This window comes from Pelmatolapia mariae, linkage group LG10_11 (genome assembly GCF_036321145.2).
Source record: "Pelmatolapia mariae isolate MD_Pm_ZW linkage group LG10_11, Pm_UMD_F_2, whole genome shotgun sequence".
Taxonomy (NCBI): Eukaryota; Metazoa; Chordata; class Actinopteri; order Cichliformes; family Cichlidae; genus Pelmatolapia; species Pelmatolapia mariae.
Genome location: NC_086236.1, coordinates 20936561 through 20951909, shown reverse-complemented (window position 1 = coordinate 20951909; position 15349 = coordinate 20936561). Strand labels below are relative to the sequence as shown.

At 37.6% G+C, this 15349-nt stretch overlaps 2 protein-coding genes across 2 annotated transcripts; both read right to left on the bottom strand.

Moving 5' to 3' along the window:
* Window positions 1-289: 289 nt before the first annotated feature.
* Window positions 290-5937, bottom strand: sms (spermine synthase). The gene is made up of 11 exons (XM_063485848.1): window positions 5799-5937; window positions 4638-4758; window positions 4056-4143; window positions 3652-3716; window positions 3397-3572; window positions 3113-3267; window positions 2815-2904; window positions 2424-2538; window positions 2250-2329; window positions 1908-2023; window positions 290-1376 (listed from the first exon to the last, which is right to left on the bottom strand). Exons 1-11 carry the CDS (start codon window positions 5842-5844, stop codon window positions 1346-1348), a joined length of 1083 nt encoding a protein of 360 aa, XP_063341918.1. The 5' UTR covers window positions 5845-5937; the 3' UTR covers window positions 290-1345.
* Window positions 5938-10059: 4122 nt separating this feature from the next.
* On the bottom strand, window positions 10060-13827 carry LOC134636571 (uncharacterized). Its single transcript, XM_063486609.1, has 5 exons — window positions 13692-13827; window positions 12628-12886; window positions 12344-12377; window positions 11196-11370; window positions 10060-11105 (listed from the first exon to the last, which is right to left on the bottom strand). The coding sequence occupies exons 1-5, from the start codon at window positions 13804-13806 to the stop codon at window positions 10762-10764; spliced, it is 927 nt and encodes a 308-aa protein (XP_063342679.1). The 5' UTR covers window positions 13807-13827; the 3' UTR covers window positions 10060-10761.
* Between the last annotated feature and the right edge of the window lie 1522 nt (window positions 13828-15349).

Genomic DNA, 15349 nt, shown 5'->3' with positions numbered 1-15349 from the left:
GAAACCCAACACATTCTAAGCAAATGCAAAAGCTGCTGCTCATCTGGTGCAAATGCAGAGAGCTGCAGGAGGGGCGTTAAGCTCAGTTTGACATTTTTAACCTCTACCGCCTTATTTTTTAGATTTGATTACTTAAGCTTTAAGATTTTGGCTGACAAACTGGTACTTTAAGTTTTGGACAAATATTAGTTCTTACGAGGAAAACAGTCACGTTTCCTGTCTCTCGCATTTTTTCTTAAGATAACAGTGATCAAGAGGAATGAGTCAAACACCACAGGTACGTTTCCCCCAAAAACAGTTTAATCATAGATGGTCAAAATCATCTCAAGCAGGAAAGGACAGCATTTGGTAAAATAACGAATAAATAAATGTCCCACAGGGTAGATCAAATGTGCATTGTACTGTATATGCAAGCTACATTCACCGTCCTTTACGTGCACCTAATACAGTCTTAACAAAAACTTTATATCAGGAAAAAACAAAAAGGTGCCGATAAAACATGACAAAACAGCACAAGCAGAGGTGGCAGTAACTTTGGAGAAATCGTTTCCCTTTTAAAACACTTTGATTTAAGCCCCTCAGTCCCACTGGGCATGACCACCTTAATACAACCTGAAAGAAATCACATTTGAAAGGCAGCAACAAAAATGAAGCATAAAAGTGACACTTTGGGTATGCTGCACCTGTGCACTGGCTCACGCAGAGGCACACTCATTCAACTTCATAACTCAAGATTACAGAAAATGAGTACATATGTCTGGGAAATGAGTTAATCCACATTATCAGTGTATAAAAATCAGTGTTCCAACAGTTCCTTCAGAGCACATGCAAGTGGACATTTAAAAAAAACAAAAAAAAAAAAAAACCCTCAAGTAACAGACAATACAACTGACAAGTTGTAAAATTAAAAGAATGGGGACGATAAAACTGCAATTATGCCTCGAGGAGAACTCAGTCAGCTATAGAGAGAGAGAAAAAAACAAACAAAAAAAACAAAAAAACAAAAACAAAAACCAACTTATACATATATACTCTCATAACTTACCCACACCAACTTGACTGGTTTAAGCTGGAGTGTTTTTCAGTCAGTGTTTGTTAACTGAAAACAGCAAATTAAATTACTCGTGTTAAACAGTCAGCTGAAGCTCACCAATGTGCACAGAGGCGTGTGAACAATTCAGACTTAGGAACTATTCAGATATTTCCAAACATTTAAAACTAAACAACTGAATTTTGTGTGGCCTCCAATTTTCAGGCTGCATTCAATTTGCGTACAACTGAGGGGTACAGAAGAAATTAGGAGCCTTCACATTCCAGCTGCTGAGAATTTCAGAAGATAACTTGTTTACTTTTTCCAAGCGGTGTAAAAAACCCATCTGATAGTCGAGTTAAGGACTACACATGTAAACAAAAATAAATAAATGTTAGACTGGATTGAAACTGAGCTAGATAGATGGGGAAGACCATCTTTATTCACCTGCATGTGGCTTTGGTGTGTTAGTAGACTGTTTTTCAATTAGATCAGTGGTGTTTAGAGTGCATAGTGCTGCAGTGCGTGCAAGCTGCACCTGCAGACAGACGCTTAGACTGGATTATTAAAATCAGATGGTCCTAATGTGCCTGCTAACTAAACTACACTGGCAGGATCAGGTGACCACAGAAAGCAAATATCCCAATTTTAATAATCAGCCCATATGCAAAGGTGACCTATGACAGTGCCTGAATGTCTGGGGTTTTTTGTTTGGTTGTTTTTTTAAAGCAGACACTTTGAATTTCTCCCTCACAGTATAAGAACAAAACACCATTATTTAATTTCTCTTCTAATGAAAGCAGAAATGATAACCTAGCCTTAACACTTCAATTCAGTAAACATTTTTATAAATTATGGGACTTGATAGAAAGGATACTGCTCCAGGTAGGATGGAACACACACCACCTCTTTGCGGAAGTCCACTGGACACGAGAGCCTTCCCAGCCGTTCCTCAAACAGATTCAGTGCCTCGGTCAGATTTGCGCTGTTGCCCTGATGGCCAGTAGCAGAAAAGATTCATGAGACTCATACAGATAAATAATTAGGCCCTGAAACAGTAGAAATGATGCATTCTAATGCTTGGTCATCGTTCCCCCATTATCCACTTTCTCACAGCATGAAGTGTTTCAAATAAATTAATATTTAGTTCACCTTTAAAAACAGTATTGACAAAAATCCCCCAATGATGAACTGTATGGTAAATTAGGAGCAGACTCACCTGTGTGAAATACTTTCCACTGGGATGCAGCACTTGTATAGATAGATCTAAAATGAGACGCAGGAACTCCCACGTAGAGTCTACAGAAACCAGACAGCATGTGACAAGTTAAACATTTCTTCACACTGCACCTGTGTGCCACCTTTCCTGATGTATGGCTATTGTTATCAATACCTTCTTCTGGCGAGGTGGATATTGGGATTGCAGTGAGGTCATTAATAACATAATCAAATGTCCTTCCTTCCTGGACATACTTCTTCAGCAAGGGAACACAGTCCTCAATTAATATCTGCAATCCATGAGACGAGGAGATTATTCAAAATGCATCTTCAATTTACCCCTGCTTCAAAACGTTTGTCACTGCCTATTGCTGCTTTAAAAATAAATATTAATAACGCACTCTAAGATTAAAGACTATGCAAGCAACAAGTTTGTGCATGGTATAGTCATACAGAAAATACGTTTTGAGCAAATGCGCACACACACACACACACACACACACACACACACACACACACACACACACAAACAAAAAAAAAAAAAAACCACACAATTCAACACTCACTTGGTAACAGTCTCCCTTCAGGTTGTCCAGGATATCACCACAAGTCTTCCTCATGTATTTTTTGCACCCATCTATCACCTTCTGGTCAATGTAGAAGCTTTATTAAGGAACAGTCAGATGCACACACAGAATTACACTGAGAATAATGCAAATCTAAGCGCCTTGAGGTAGCCGCTGTTGTGATTTGGAATGATCTTAAAAAAAAAAAAAAAAAAAAAAAAAAAAAAAAAAAAAAAAAAAGTGAATCTTTGCTTTAATATGAACAAAGTCACTCAAATAAAAGCTCAGTAAAGGATATCTCCACCATGGTGATCATCTTTGGCTTTTGTTTGACCAACTCAGCAAGTATTCCTCCATCACCTCCTCCTAAAATCAGCACTTCTTTTCCAGCGTAGTTTTCTTTTCCACTGCCTGTGATGGCCTGGGTGTAGGCAGAGTCACTCTCTGCAAGGTCTGCAAGAAAAATTTGTTTTTAAAGGCAAAACAAATAATTCTTATTAGACTGAATCTACTACATTAAACAGTTATTTTGAAAAAACAAAATCTTGTGTGCAAGCAACATGCCATGATTTATATACTTACTAACGTCTCCATCCAGAACTAGAATATTCCCATACTGCTGTGAGTGCAAAATCTTTATGTTTTGGTATTCAGAATCCTCTTCATACACCACCTTGTCAATGTCATACTCAATTAGTCTGCCATCGGCTGTGGGCCAGTAGCGGTCAACTTTTGCTCCTCGCAAAAGGGCTGGAAGCCTTTTGGGAGGTGGGGGGGATAAATAATACTGCACCATGAAGTACGATACATTTACGAGAACAATATAGTGATACTTACTTTTTAATCCTTGTAATATTGCCATTTAAGAGAACTTTTAGCTTATTTTCCAGTGCATTCAAAAGCTGTGGAGTAAGAACAGATACAGCTTAAATGCCACTTTCACCAAATTTGTGAAAGGTTTCATATTGCTACACAGACAACCCTAATGCAAAACACGCAGGGAGTAAACAACACCATAGTTGGTGTAATTTAACCCTCCATGCATGCACTAGCATTTAGGGATGTGAAAGTGTTTGAATACAGGAAGCCAGTACACAGACAGTAACTGATAAGTATCTTTTGACAGGCACTAAAGATGCCTAAGGTCAAAAAGGGTTGGGTTATAATTATATAGTCCCAGAGATGTTTAACCTTATTAGTTTCAATGTTGGTAAAAACAATAGCCCTGTGTATGCTCTTACATTGTCTAGCTGTGCAATGTCATCATCTTCGTAACACTGCAAATCAACTGTGACCAGCCCCTGGGAGTGCACACGCAGGACAACAAACCTGAGAATTGACGTAGGAAAGAGCAAACGATGCAAAACAAAGTTAGAGGAACACTAAACTAAAAACAAAAAAGCCACCCAACGTGTGCAACGCGAACCCTCAATCAGAGGAAGCTGTGAAAAGTTCCTCTGTTGCAAAGAAGTTTGAAGGGTAATATTTTTACAGTTTGAAGAATTAACTGAAACATTCCTGGAATGGTGTCCAACTAGAAGCATGCTCAGGATTTATCAGGAAGTCCATCAAGAAGCCGTACACTTTGCTTAGAGAGTCAGACAACACAGAAGTTTTAGACCTCCCCAAAGACCCACATTTCTGAAATCTGATTGAAGAAGAGCCAACAAGTACATTACCCTAGCCAGATTAGCTTTAAGCTGTCACATCCTAATACACAAAATGTTTTGCCCAATTAGGATTTAGTAATCCAAGTTTTACTGCTAAAGAGTTATAATTAGACCTAAGGAGTCACTTTTGTTTGTGAAAAATATTGACCTTACCTGCCATTCTTGCCCACAAAGGTAGCAAGGTAACCATGCCCGTCTGTATCATGAATAGTCTCTGTCAGTTCCTGTTCATGAAATATAGACAGCAGACCAGACACTGTCGAGGCAGGGTCAACTGAAAGAGGGAGCAAATAAATCTGATGTGAACAAAAATATATTAATCAAATACAGCTGCACTTCACTTTCATTATCATATACTCAATTTATTATCTGTGACAAACTTTGGTTCCTCTAAACAGACTTCTGAAACAAAGGGTTTAAAAAAAAAAAGAGCCTAATGACAGTTTGAGAGCATCTTCATAGCTTCATTCTCACACCACTATCAGTTAATGGTAAAACCACAACAATGGCAGAAATGCACGTCTTCCTGAACGATTTTATTGGACTATAAATGTCTGGCAGAGCCCTCAAAGCGCACGGGTGCCAATTTACTACATGTGTTTACTGAATATGGAGTGATAACGGGGTCACAGACTTAGGTCGACGAAAAGCGCGTGCTGCATGATTAAACAACGATTACTCACACTTGATGTTATAATTTATACTTATGAAACAGACACACCTGTATAAGTCCTATAAGTCATAAAACATATCCGCATTATATTAATTCAAGCTGTACTTTTCGCAACTATTTGATGAGATCGCTCGGGCCCTCTGTTATTGATTATAGAGACTTGCTAACACGGCTAGGCTAATCATAGCCATGCTAGCCAAAGCTAACTGAGCTTTAATTAGAAGCTTATGCTGCACTGACAGTGATGTGACTTTGGTTTCAACCGTAGTTGCTTGCGCTGCATTATCCACAAAGATACCTGCTAAACAGACATTTACGCTGGCCTGTAAATATGTGCCATTGACATTAAATATGCATACTGACGTGACAGTTCACGAGCTAATAGTGGCCTACCAGTGTCAAGCCGTACCTGCCTACGGACAGGGATTTGTACTGGTGGGCACAAGCAGCATAGCACTAGGGCACATGCATATAGTGCCCTAAACATGGGCAACGTACCAGTGGCACTTTATAATCCTGGCAGTACTGACTATAAATTAGCAGGCCAAAATTAGCAGGCTAGCAAAGCATGCAGCCCTGATGCATAACGAAATGTAACGAAAGACCCTCCTACAGTCAGCTATGCATCACCTTCCTCCTACCTGCTGTAGAGAGGTTGAAGTCGAGAGTGTAATGTCGCACTGCCATGTCTCACTACAACCGTCATCCATGCCTGGGATAGCAGACTGCGAACCTTTATCTGCAGAGACAGGGGGCGGATCCGGCTACTGCTACAGACTGCACTTGCTAAAGTGGGCAGGGCTTCTGCGATGACCGTGAAGTCCTATTGGTTGCGGCTGACGTCAAGGTGGGATTCACTACATCACCATGTGTTAATCAGGACAAGTGGGAATTTTGATTTTAATCCCATTCAATCAGCGACTGTTAAAACAGTTCACAGTCATTGCATTGAGCGCATGATGTTACACACCCTATAATCAAACAAATGCAGATATTGTTACCATATGTCCCACTTAATGTGTGACTGCACAGAACTTTTCTCTTTTGTCATGTCCTATAACGCGAAATGAAACAGTATCTTGGTTTTTAACTGGCTCTAGTTTACAAAAGGGGAGTCTCATACATGAAAGATGGACATAGTTTCCAGATCTGCAAAGTACAGCCAGCAAACCTGAATCTTTCAAACAACCAGCAAGCCCTCTGTAACAAGGCCCTGGACTATAAGGGACTACGCTTGTACTCTTATGATTATTCTATATTTGTTTTTACTTTATTTCTTTGTATGTTCTGTTCAACAATTTCATGAATATGAAGTACAGTGACTAGTTTAAAAGATATATTTCTTTTTTGTCACTTTACACATCATAAAAACACAATAGTGAGCTACAAAATATACACAGGACTCCTACCTAAAGGTATTGCATATGAAAATGTGCGTGCACGCATGTTTATTCTTTCTTTACAAGTTTGTAAAGAGGGCTGATCTGAGATATTTAGACAGCCAGGGGGGGGACTGTTGCACATGCTGTGTCTTGTTACAAATTTACATTTCCATCATGAGGGCAGATATAAGTAAACAGATGCGGGGTATTGTACTTGGAATACTTCCTCAGAATGCTGTAGGACAAGACTTTATATTTTGTAGGCTCTAACTGGCTGCCAAGAAGACTGTACTTGTCAGCTAAGCTGCATATGACTATTGACATATTTCTTTTAAGATAGACTCCTGTGATAATTTACAGTGCCAAACAAATTTAAAAGACCACCACCTAATGTGAGGCTTATACCACAGCTGCCCTAAATTGACAGCACTGGTAACTGCTAAAAATATATATTTGTTTTTTGTTGCTGCAATTTCAATTATGCTGTTTCAAATTAACTTTTTAGTTTTAAACAACTTTTTGACAGATTTCTAAAAGATTTGTTTTCTTGTTTTTGTGACAGGCGGTCTAATAAATTTGTTAAGCACTACTTGAATGCCAAGCCTCTAAAATAATAAAATAATATTGTTATTGTATGTTCAGAAAAAGGATGTGAATGAAAAAGACCCCTGTCAATGCTTGTTCAGCCAGTATATGTCATTTATATTATGTTATTATATTACTTTATATTATATCACCTTTATATTACTGGTATTATACATATGTGATTACACAATGTAAATTCGCACATGCAGTACAATCCTAAGATTAAACAAGAAGTCTCTTCTTTGTCACTTTACACATTACACACCTTAAAAAGGCAATATTTATTTAGAAAATGTACACAGCATTCAGCATTCATGAATGAGTGTGTGTGTGTGTGTGTGTGTGTGTGTGTGTGTGTGTGTGTGCACGTTCACTCTTTTCTAGGGTTTGTCAAAAGGGCTAAATGAGTCCTTAGTGTAACAGCCTGGGGGGAGAGACAGTTGCACATCTTGTTAGCTTTCAGCCTCCAACAATTTATTTAAAAAAAAAAAAAAAGCCTTCTGGCCTTTTCCTCTTAAAGGTTGTCTAGCTGGTTTTGCAGTGGTGATCATCAAAATGATTACTAATTTTCTTTTGCTGTCATGAAAATGATTTCATTCATATCATTTTCACATGTTTTCTGTCTTGTTTTAGAGATTTTAGCTACCAACTTTGCTTTCTTTGCTATGTTTGTTTTTGGTGGTGGTTTTAGACATTTTACTGTTATTTATAGTGTCTATTTTGTTGTGTACTTAAGTTACACAGACTGCTGTGATACTGATACTGTTTATAAGTGCCCAAACCTCTCTCTGAAGATATTTCTGTTTGTAGACGTTAAGAAACCATGGTCACGTGTGCTGCTAAATTTGTAAGCTAAACCTTAGATGTCTTTAAATGCAGGCTAATTTTCTAGCTAACCTGGCTGACTTATGACTGTATGGCTGGCTTAGAAAATTTAAAGACCTGAATCCTGATTCTTCTGTGACTTTTTAACTTTGTTAAAAAAGAAAGAAAGAAAAGCTTGTGGTTGCTACCAGCAACTGTAAATAACTTTTTTTATTGATTCACAATGAAAGTACCTTTATTTTGAAATATTTGAGGGACTAGATTAGTTAATAGTTTGTTTATTCATTTTTTTCATCTTCTTCCAGTCTTCCTAGGTCAGCTCACAGTTGCAGGAGACTAGGTGGGCACACCAGGGGTCTCTCGTTTCTCCCCAGCAATAGATTTCAGTTTGCTGGAAACATTGCTGGGGAGGATTTTCCAGTTGCTCCATAACTTGAGCACATAGTAATCCCTCAAGCAATCTACAGCTCCAGCTGGTCATGCCTGGAAAACCTCCAAAAGAAAGTCTCCCAGATGGTATTCTAATCAGACGCCCGAGCCACCTCGTCAAACTCTTTCTGAGCAAAGGAAAAGCAGCTCTATCCTGAGCTGTGGATGTGCCAGATCCATGGAATATTTGTGAGGTTGGGTCCAACCACCAAAGCCAGGTAAACTGTTTAAGAATCCCTCCAGACCTAATTAGTAAAGTGGACGTTTGGAAGGCAGATTGACTGCTAAATCAAAGCCTTGCCTCCTGCTCAGCATCCTTTATGTGACAGTTTTCAGTGCCTCACTGGTCTACCTGTCCAAAGGCCTCTCAGAAGGCAGAAACTCACTCAAAACCCAGAGGAAGCAGTCCACCGTTTTCCAACAGTGAACCATGGCCTCAGACTTAACACTACTTTAAGACTTAACACTCACTTTCATACTCATATACTGTAAGCAAATAGAATAATTTCCATTACGAAAAAATAACCCTTAAAAAAACAGAGGCATGATATTGTTCTTAAACTGGACACTCTTCTCACCCTGGCTGTGGCCTGGGTTCATATCACAAACAGGAGCAGAGACAAGTGGAAAGTTTGGCAGACTCCAAGCACATGCTGAAAACCTGACTGACCTTGTGTGGAGAATACTCACAGGTTTCACTCCACTGCAAGTAGGACAGAGGTACTGATGATGTTTAGTTACTTTTTTTTTACTTAAAAAAAACAACAACTTAGTGCATGAACAAAGAGATAATATTAAGAACAGTGTTAATTACAAACTCTCGTGAACCTTGGCTCCATATGGGCCTATAAGGGTATCAGTGAAGTCACACACAGGCTTTTATGACTGTCTTAAGCTGCTGCTGTGCCAGGAAGGTGATTAAGACTGCATACATTTACACAAATAGAAGGAATTTGATTTCACTTCATAAGTGACTTGATTGGTGAGCAGCTACAGTGAAAAAAAAACAAAAACAGTCTGTTGTATTTAATTTAAATAAGAGAACAAGAGAAAACTCAAAGAGCGATGATGTGACCCATGCATTACAGTAGTTACCAAACAGTGTTAAAGCTATTTTTCTCAAGAAGCATAGCTTTGCAAGCTACCTTAAAAATAGTCACATCACTGCAAAGCTACACTAGGAAGAAGTCTAGTTTTGTTAACTAATGCTTCTTATTAAAAGCTTTTTAAACTACAAAAGAAAATAATGGACAAAAATGTACTTTTAGTGCCTGTGTCACTTTAGTAACTATGTAGTGATAAAAAGTATTAACAGTATTAACAAAAAAGAATTAATATGTGTTATTTAGCTTTCAACACAAATTACTGAAGAAACTGTATATACTTTATGTATTGCATACATAGAATGGTTAAATTATTTTAGTTATAACTTATAAGAAGCACGTTGTGAGCAGGGACCTCACTCCTGGCTTATGTGTCACACCATCAGGTGTCCTCTGACATAGCTTTAGTTCAGGTATTACCAAACTGCCAGTCACACAGTATTAAACTAGTTTAATGTTACTCTACTATTGTTGGTTTCAGTTGAATGCAAAATGGATATTCTTTATTAAAAGTATTTGCAAGAAATTCAGTTTAGGTGGTTAGTAACTAACTGCACAAAGAGAACAAGTAGAACACATTTCCACACAAAGCTTTTATTCATTTAAAGGAAATGAACTCAGACAGAATTACTTTGAATGTAACATAAATCCAAGGACAATTAACAGCTGAATGTTTGAAAGGAACACAGTACCTGAAAAAATATTAAGGGGAGCTCTAGTAGTTTGTCCTCGGTCAGAAGCTGAACACTGTCAATGTATCTATTACAGATGGATTTTAATCCAATCTGGGTTATTACATAATTTTTAAGACTCTTTCAACACTATGCACAAATGGTACTTAAGTGTATCATGCTATCAGTCTTCAATTAGTACCCATAATATCCAGAGCCTCCATTAAACACAGAGGAACATTTAAACCAAAACAGCACACAATATTCTTCCACAGGATGGAGTCACGTGTGTTATTAAAGTTGCTGTAATTGATGTTTTTTATGATAAATGATAGTGACAAAACAACACAACAATAAAATGATGAACCTCAGTATTATTGCCTAAATGCACATCACATTTGTGTCAGTGTTGAATTCACACTCATTGCCACTACACCCATGAGCAACAATTCTATTATTGCAGGTTTACTGACTGACATTCAGGATTATTTTATTGATCCCTTAATAAAATATCCTCACGTGGTTTTGTCATTTTGACAAAATATGTGGGAACAACTTGTTCAGTACCATTAAATATGTGCGTATCCACAGTCTCCAACAAGCAGATTATTAGAAAGTAAATCCACCACAATCAAAAGCGTCAAAATCAGAGTCTGCCACTTCAAAGTCAAAGCTGTTAAAGTGGGGGGAGTCGAGTGCAGGAGTGCCAGTGTGGTAACCTCCTGCTGGTCCCATGCTGGAGAAATCTGTGCAGAGTGGCGGATCCGGGGCTTTGGCTTCCAGATTAGAAGATGAGCATGTGCCTAAATAACCCATGGCAGAGGAAGCAGCAGCCCCTCCCATCAGCAGATAAACTGCCTTCATTGCTTGGGCATTATTGATAGTGCCGTGACGCAAACAGCCTACTGAATATGCACCTCCTTTATGATACTTAGTACGGGAAGAATTCCTGCCTGTTGAAATGAACAGTTTGAAAAACATGTTTTAATAAACTATCTATGCAATATTTTTTACATGAAAATAGAAGAAACACCAGTGCTCACCTCTCTCCTTCGGGGAAGCGCCAGTCATCGGCCCAGGGGAGGATGACTCTGTGTCACTGACAGGTGGAGTTGGTGGATCTTTATCCAGGATTTGCTCAGGCACAAGATCTCGGAGAGTAATACGTGGTTGTGGCATCTGATGTCGCTTGCAAGGACTGAGAGGTGATGAGAGACTCTGTGGAAAAGAAAATGAAGATGCTGTTAAAGAAAAATAATGTTCCCAACACAATGTCTGCCAGGAATTCAAAGAAATGAATTAATTGATTGATTAAAACACTAAAAAAAATCTAAGGATTAAAAGATTATCTGAAAGTGCAGAGCACATTCTTTATGTAAATAAATCAATCTAATTTCCAAAGAGTCTATAGTATAGTGTATAGTCTGTGTGTGTGCAGAAAATATGATTTTGCATGCTAATAGTGATTTTTCTGAAAATATATTCACACTTTTTTGCCCTACTGACTCTGGTGATTCACAGCCTTCTTTCTAACACCACTACAAGGTCTACATTCATTGTTTTATGTGAAACATCTCTTTGATACATACATTTAATGAATAGCAATGACATACACCAGGCAGAAACATTTAAACTACCTGTCTATTGTGTAGGTCTCCCTTTTGATTTTAAAAGCTTTGACCTTTGTGACATGGACTGCCTACAGAGGTGCCCTAGCAGGCGCTTTCAGTATGTATCTCTAAGCTCTAGTTTTTTCATCACTTGCAGATACATACTTGACTTTAGGAATCCTGATTTGGGGAATTTTAAGGACATTGAACTCTTTTTCAAGTTTCTCATCATTTTTTTGAGTGTGGCTAAGGAAATCCTGCAGCATCCAGGAGTGTAAATAGTCTGCAAGAAGGTTTGATAGGTGGTATGCATCAAAGTAGATGGGGTCACCATGGCTACTCTGACCAATCTGCCATACAAAGCATGGTGTGATGCCCCATATTCTTTGACCCTTCTACTATAATAGCCAGCATTAATGTGAAAAAAAACCTGCTGATGGTCCTATCAAGTTCATCTATTTTGTATGATAACAAATTACAATTATGAATAATGATGGTAAACATAGATGGTGAACATAGCAAACATTATTGGTAAATAATTACACATAATTATAAATAATATAAATATGTTATTAACTTACCTTTTTCACTTTTTTCAGCACGTTCACCCACTGGCTGAAAGTGAAAAGAGCAATTGTTATTACCTTTATGCAAGACATAATATACATAAATTCATGTACAACAATGGAATACCTGGAAATTTTGGAATGTGTAGCTAATGTGTCTTTCACCTGACATATAGGTTTCAAAATACTCCAAAAGGCATATTCCCCAAACCACTCAAACTTTGTTATATTAAACTTAAATGTGTGCAGCATTAATCTAAAACAAGGCCCAAGAGTTAGCAGAGAAAGCCCCACAACACCTGCACTCTGCAGAGGTTTCCGCCAGCAGCAGCAGATATTTATTCTGGGGCAGGATCAGAGCAAAGCAGCAATCTCTGCCCCCGCCGGAGGGTAATTTAGGTAGGTCCAAGATCTCCTTGCCTTCCACAATCGCCTCACAACTGTTTTGCAAGAGTACCAGCTGGCTGGGAGGGGATGATGCATCATGGCACACCAGGAGACTGCCTTCAGCAGTTATAAGGAGAAATCTTTTCTTCCACTGTTTGAAAATAAATCCACCTGAACCAGAAATGCAGAGAAAAAGTCAACAGTCATTGTGTAGAAAATGCTTGTTGACAAAATGACAATGTGATAAACAATTCCAATCAGAACCACAAACCCCCAGAGGATACTGAGAGTGATCAAGATAGCATGGGAGCATTGTACACGTGGATTAAAGAATGAACACTGTGTCATTCCATCATCCCAGCAGATTAAAGGCAGTCAGATGGTTGGAGGATCAAGCATGAATCAGATCCTGTTGACCACCGTGTGCACATCATATAGTGTAATCGCACGCACACTTTATGTTTACTTGTTCTATATGCAAATGGTAAACAACATATGGGTATTAAAGTACCAACTGTCTAAGCATCTTTTTAGCATTTTTTTTTCAAACTACAGCTTTAGGTCATGTTTCTATCAGCATTTGTCACAGCTTTGGATCTTGAGTATATATGTATATACTCAAGATCCATTATACTCAGTATAATGTATATATAGATTCGTCTGTACTTATTTGAAGAAAAACTCGTAATATGGTTGCTAATGGATACAAAGATGAGAAAACTGATAGGTTTCTCTTATTAAAATTGTACTCAAGAGCATTGCTAACTTGTCCTATTTATCATCCTTTTTTTTAACACCATCTCCATGCCATGATAGATAATGATGGAAATTATAAATAAATATATAAACAAAATCTGCATTTGCAATAGCATGACAGGAAGTACACAACAAACTGGGAAATTACCGTAAGCCCTATAAAAAGCAACACTTGCCAACCGCTAGAAACATCCACATCTGAAGTAAAGATCCAACTCACCATACATCCTGAGCATCCCCTGATGTATCCCCGAGATGTTCATGTTTACAGTCGATGTGTGACTCCAACGGGCTGAGAGAGGAATGTTTGCAGACAGAATGGCCAAAAAGCACATGAGGCTCAATGTGAGTTTTTAATGCTCAGCTTTAATCCCCAGTCAGCTGGGATGCTCCACAGAGTCAAAGTTCAGCAGCATGGTATGAAAATGGGCTGTGATGAGACGTTACACAAAGAGTGCTGTAGTGCGTGCAGAGATACTGTGTAAATCAGGATGATTCGATTGTTTTTGAATGTTTGTTTTTAATACCCATTTGCTTTTACATACACCAAATGGATATTACAACTGAAAGTCATTTTAAATCATCAAACCATCACCAGACATCCATTTCTTTTATTAAATACACACCATGAACAGTAAGCCAACAATATAATTAATCTTCCAGAGGTTTTGTTGCTGTCATGAAAATAAAAATAATGACATTTTGGGGGGTTTTGGGGACAATTTAGTGCATTGTTATCTTAAACTGTGAATATTTATCAACTCGTATCTAATCAGACAATAGTTTTTTTGCACTTACATTTACTTAAAAAAAGTAAGTCCACATTTAAAAAAATTGTAGGTTTATTGGAACCTACCAGGGTTTTAAATAGCTGGTTTTAGTAGCTGATTTCAGCAAACTAACTTGCAATGACTTTGCAAAGTTGCCAACAAATAATCTAAATGTTGTTATCCTTTAATCGACTTTTATTATATAATCTAGTAAAATGCATCCATTGAAAAATAGTTAGTTGAGTAAAGGTTAACTGGTGGGATGCACACTTGGGGATTCGGTGACAGTGAATAAATGCATTTATCATTTCAGGCTAAAGAGGATTACTGTCTAATGAATGGTGAAGTGCCTGATAAAACTAAGAAACTTTAAAAGCTTAAAAATGGTTGAAGTGAACATTAACCTGGTTTTAATTTTTCCGTCTTTTTCATTCTTTTTGAGTTGCAGCTTTTGCTTGCTGCATTTTTTGTGTGTGTTTATTAATTGTGTTAAATACAATAAAAAAGGCTACTAGAGCCACCGCTGATCAAACTCATCTGCATTACACATACTGTTTAATGCCAAGTCCGAGATCAACTAATAGTAATATTACAGTCAAGCTTACCCTAATATAATGTACTCTAATGTTTTCACTATCCCAGACTTTTAAATTAATTTAGGAAAAAAAAACAGTAAATAAAATTCAACATAAACACTGTAGTATGTGAAGAAATTAAAACTGAAAAAATCAGCTGTTCTAACAAATAAATATGCTAAAGTTCCAATGATGCCACAACCACCATAGCATAAAATTGAGACTGAATAGTATGTAAGTACAATTAATATGCATTTGTGATATGTGTGGTAGTCTGCTTGAGTTACTGCACATTAACTGGTAAGCTGCTTTCTTTGAAACAGGTTAACTGTGAGTGACATTAGAAAACTAATGAGCAAAATCCATAAATTCCCTAAATTTCTGTCAGAGGCAATACTTTACAAATAAGTAGCTAAATGACTAAACTTTACAAAAAGACTGGCATGAATTTCCCTTCTAGGGCAAATTCTTATCCCTTCTTATTTCTAATTATCCATAGAAATTATTAAAGTTTTTATTAATAGTCATCTTAA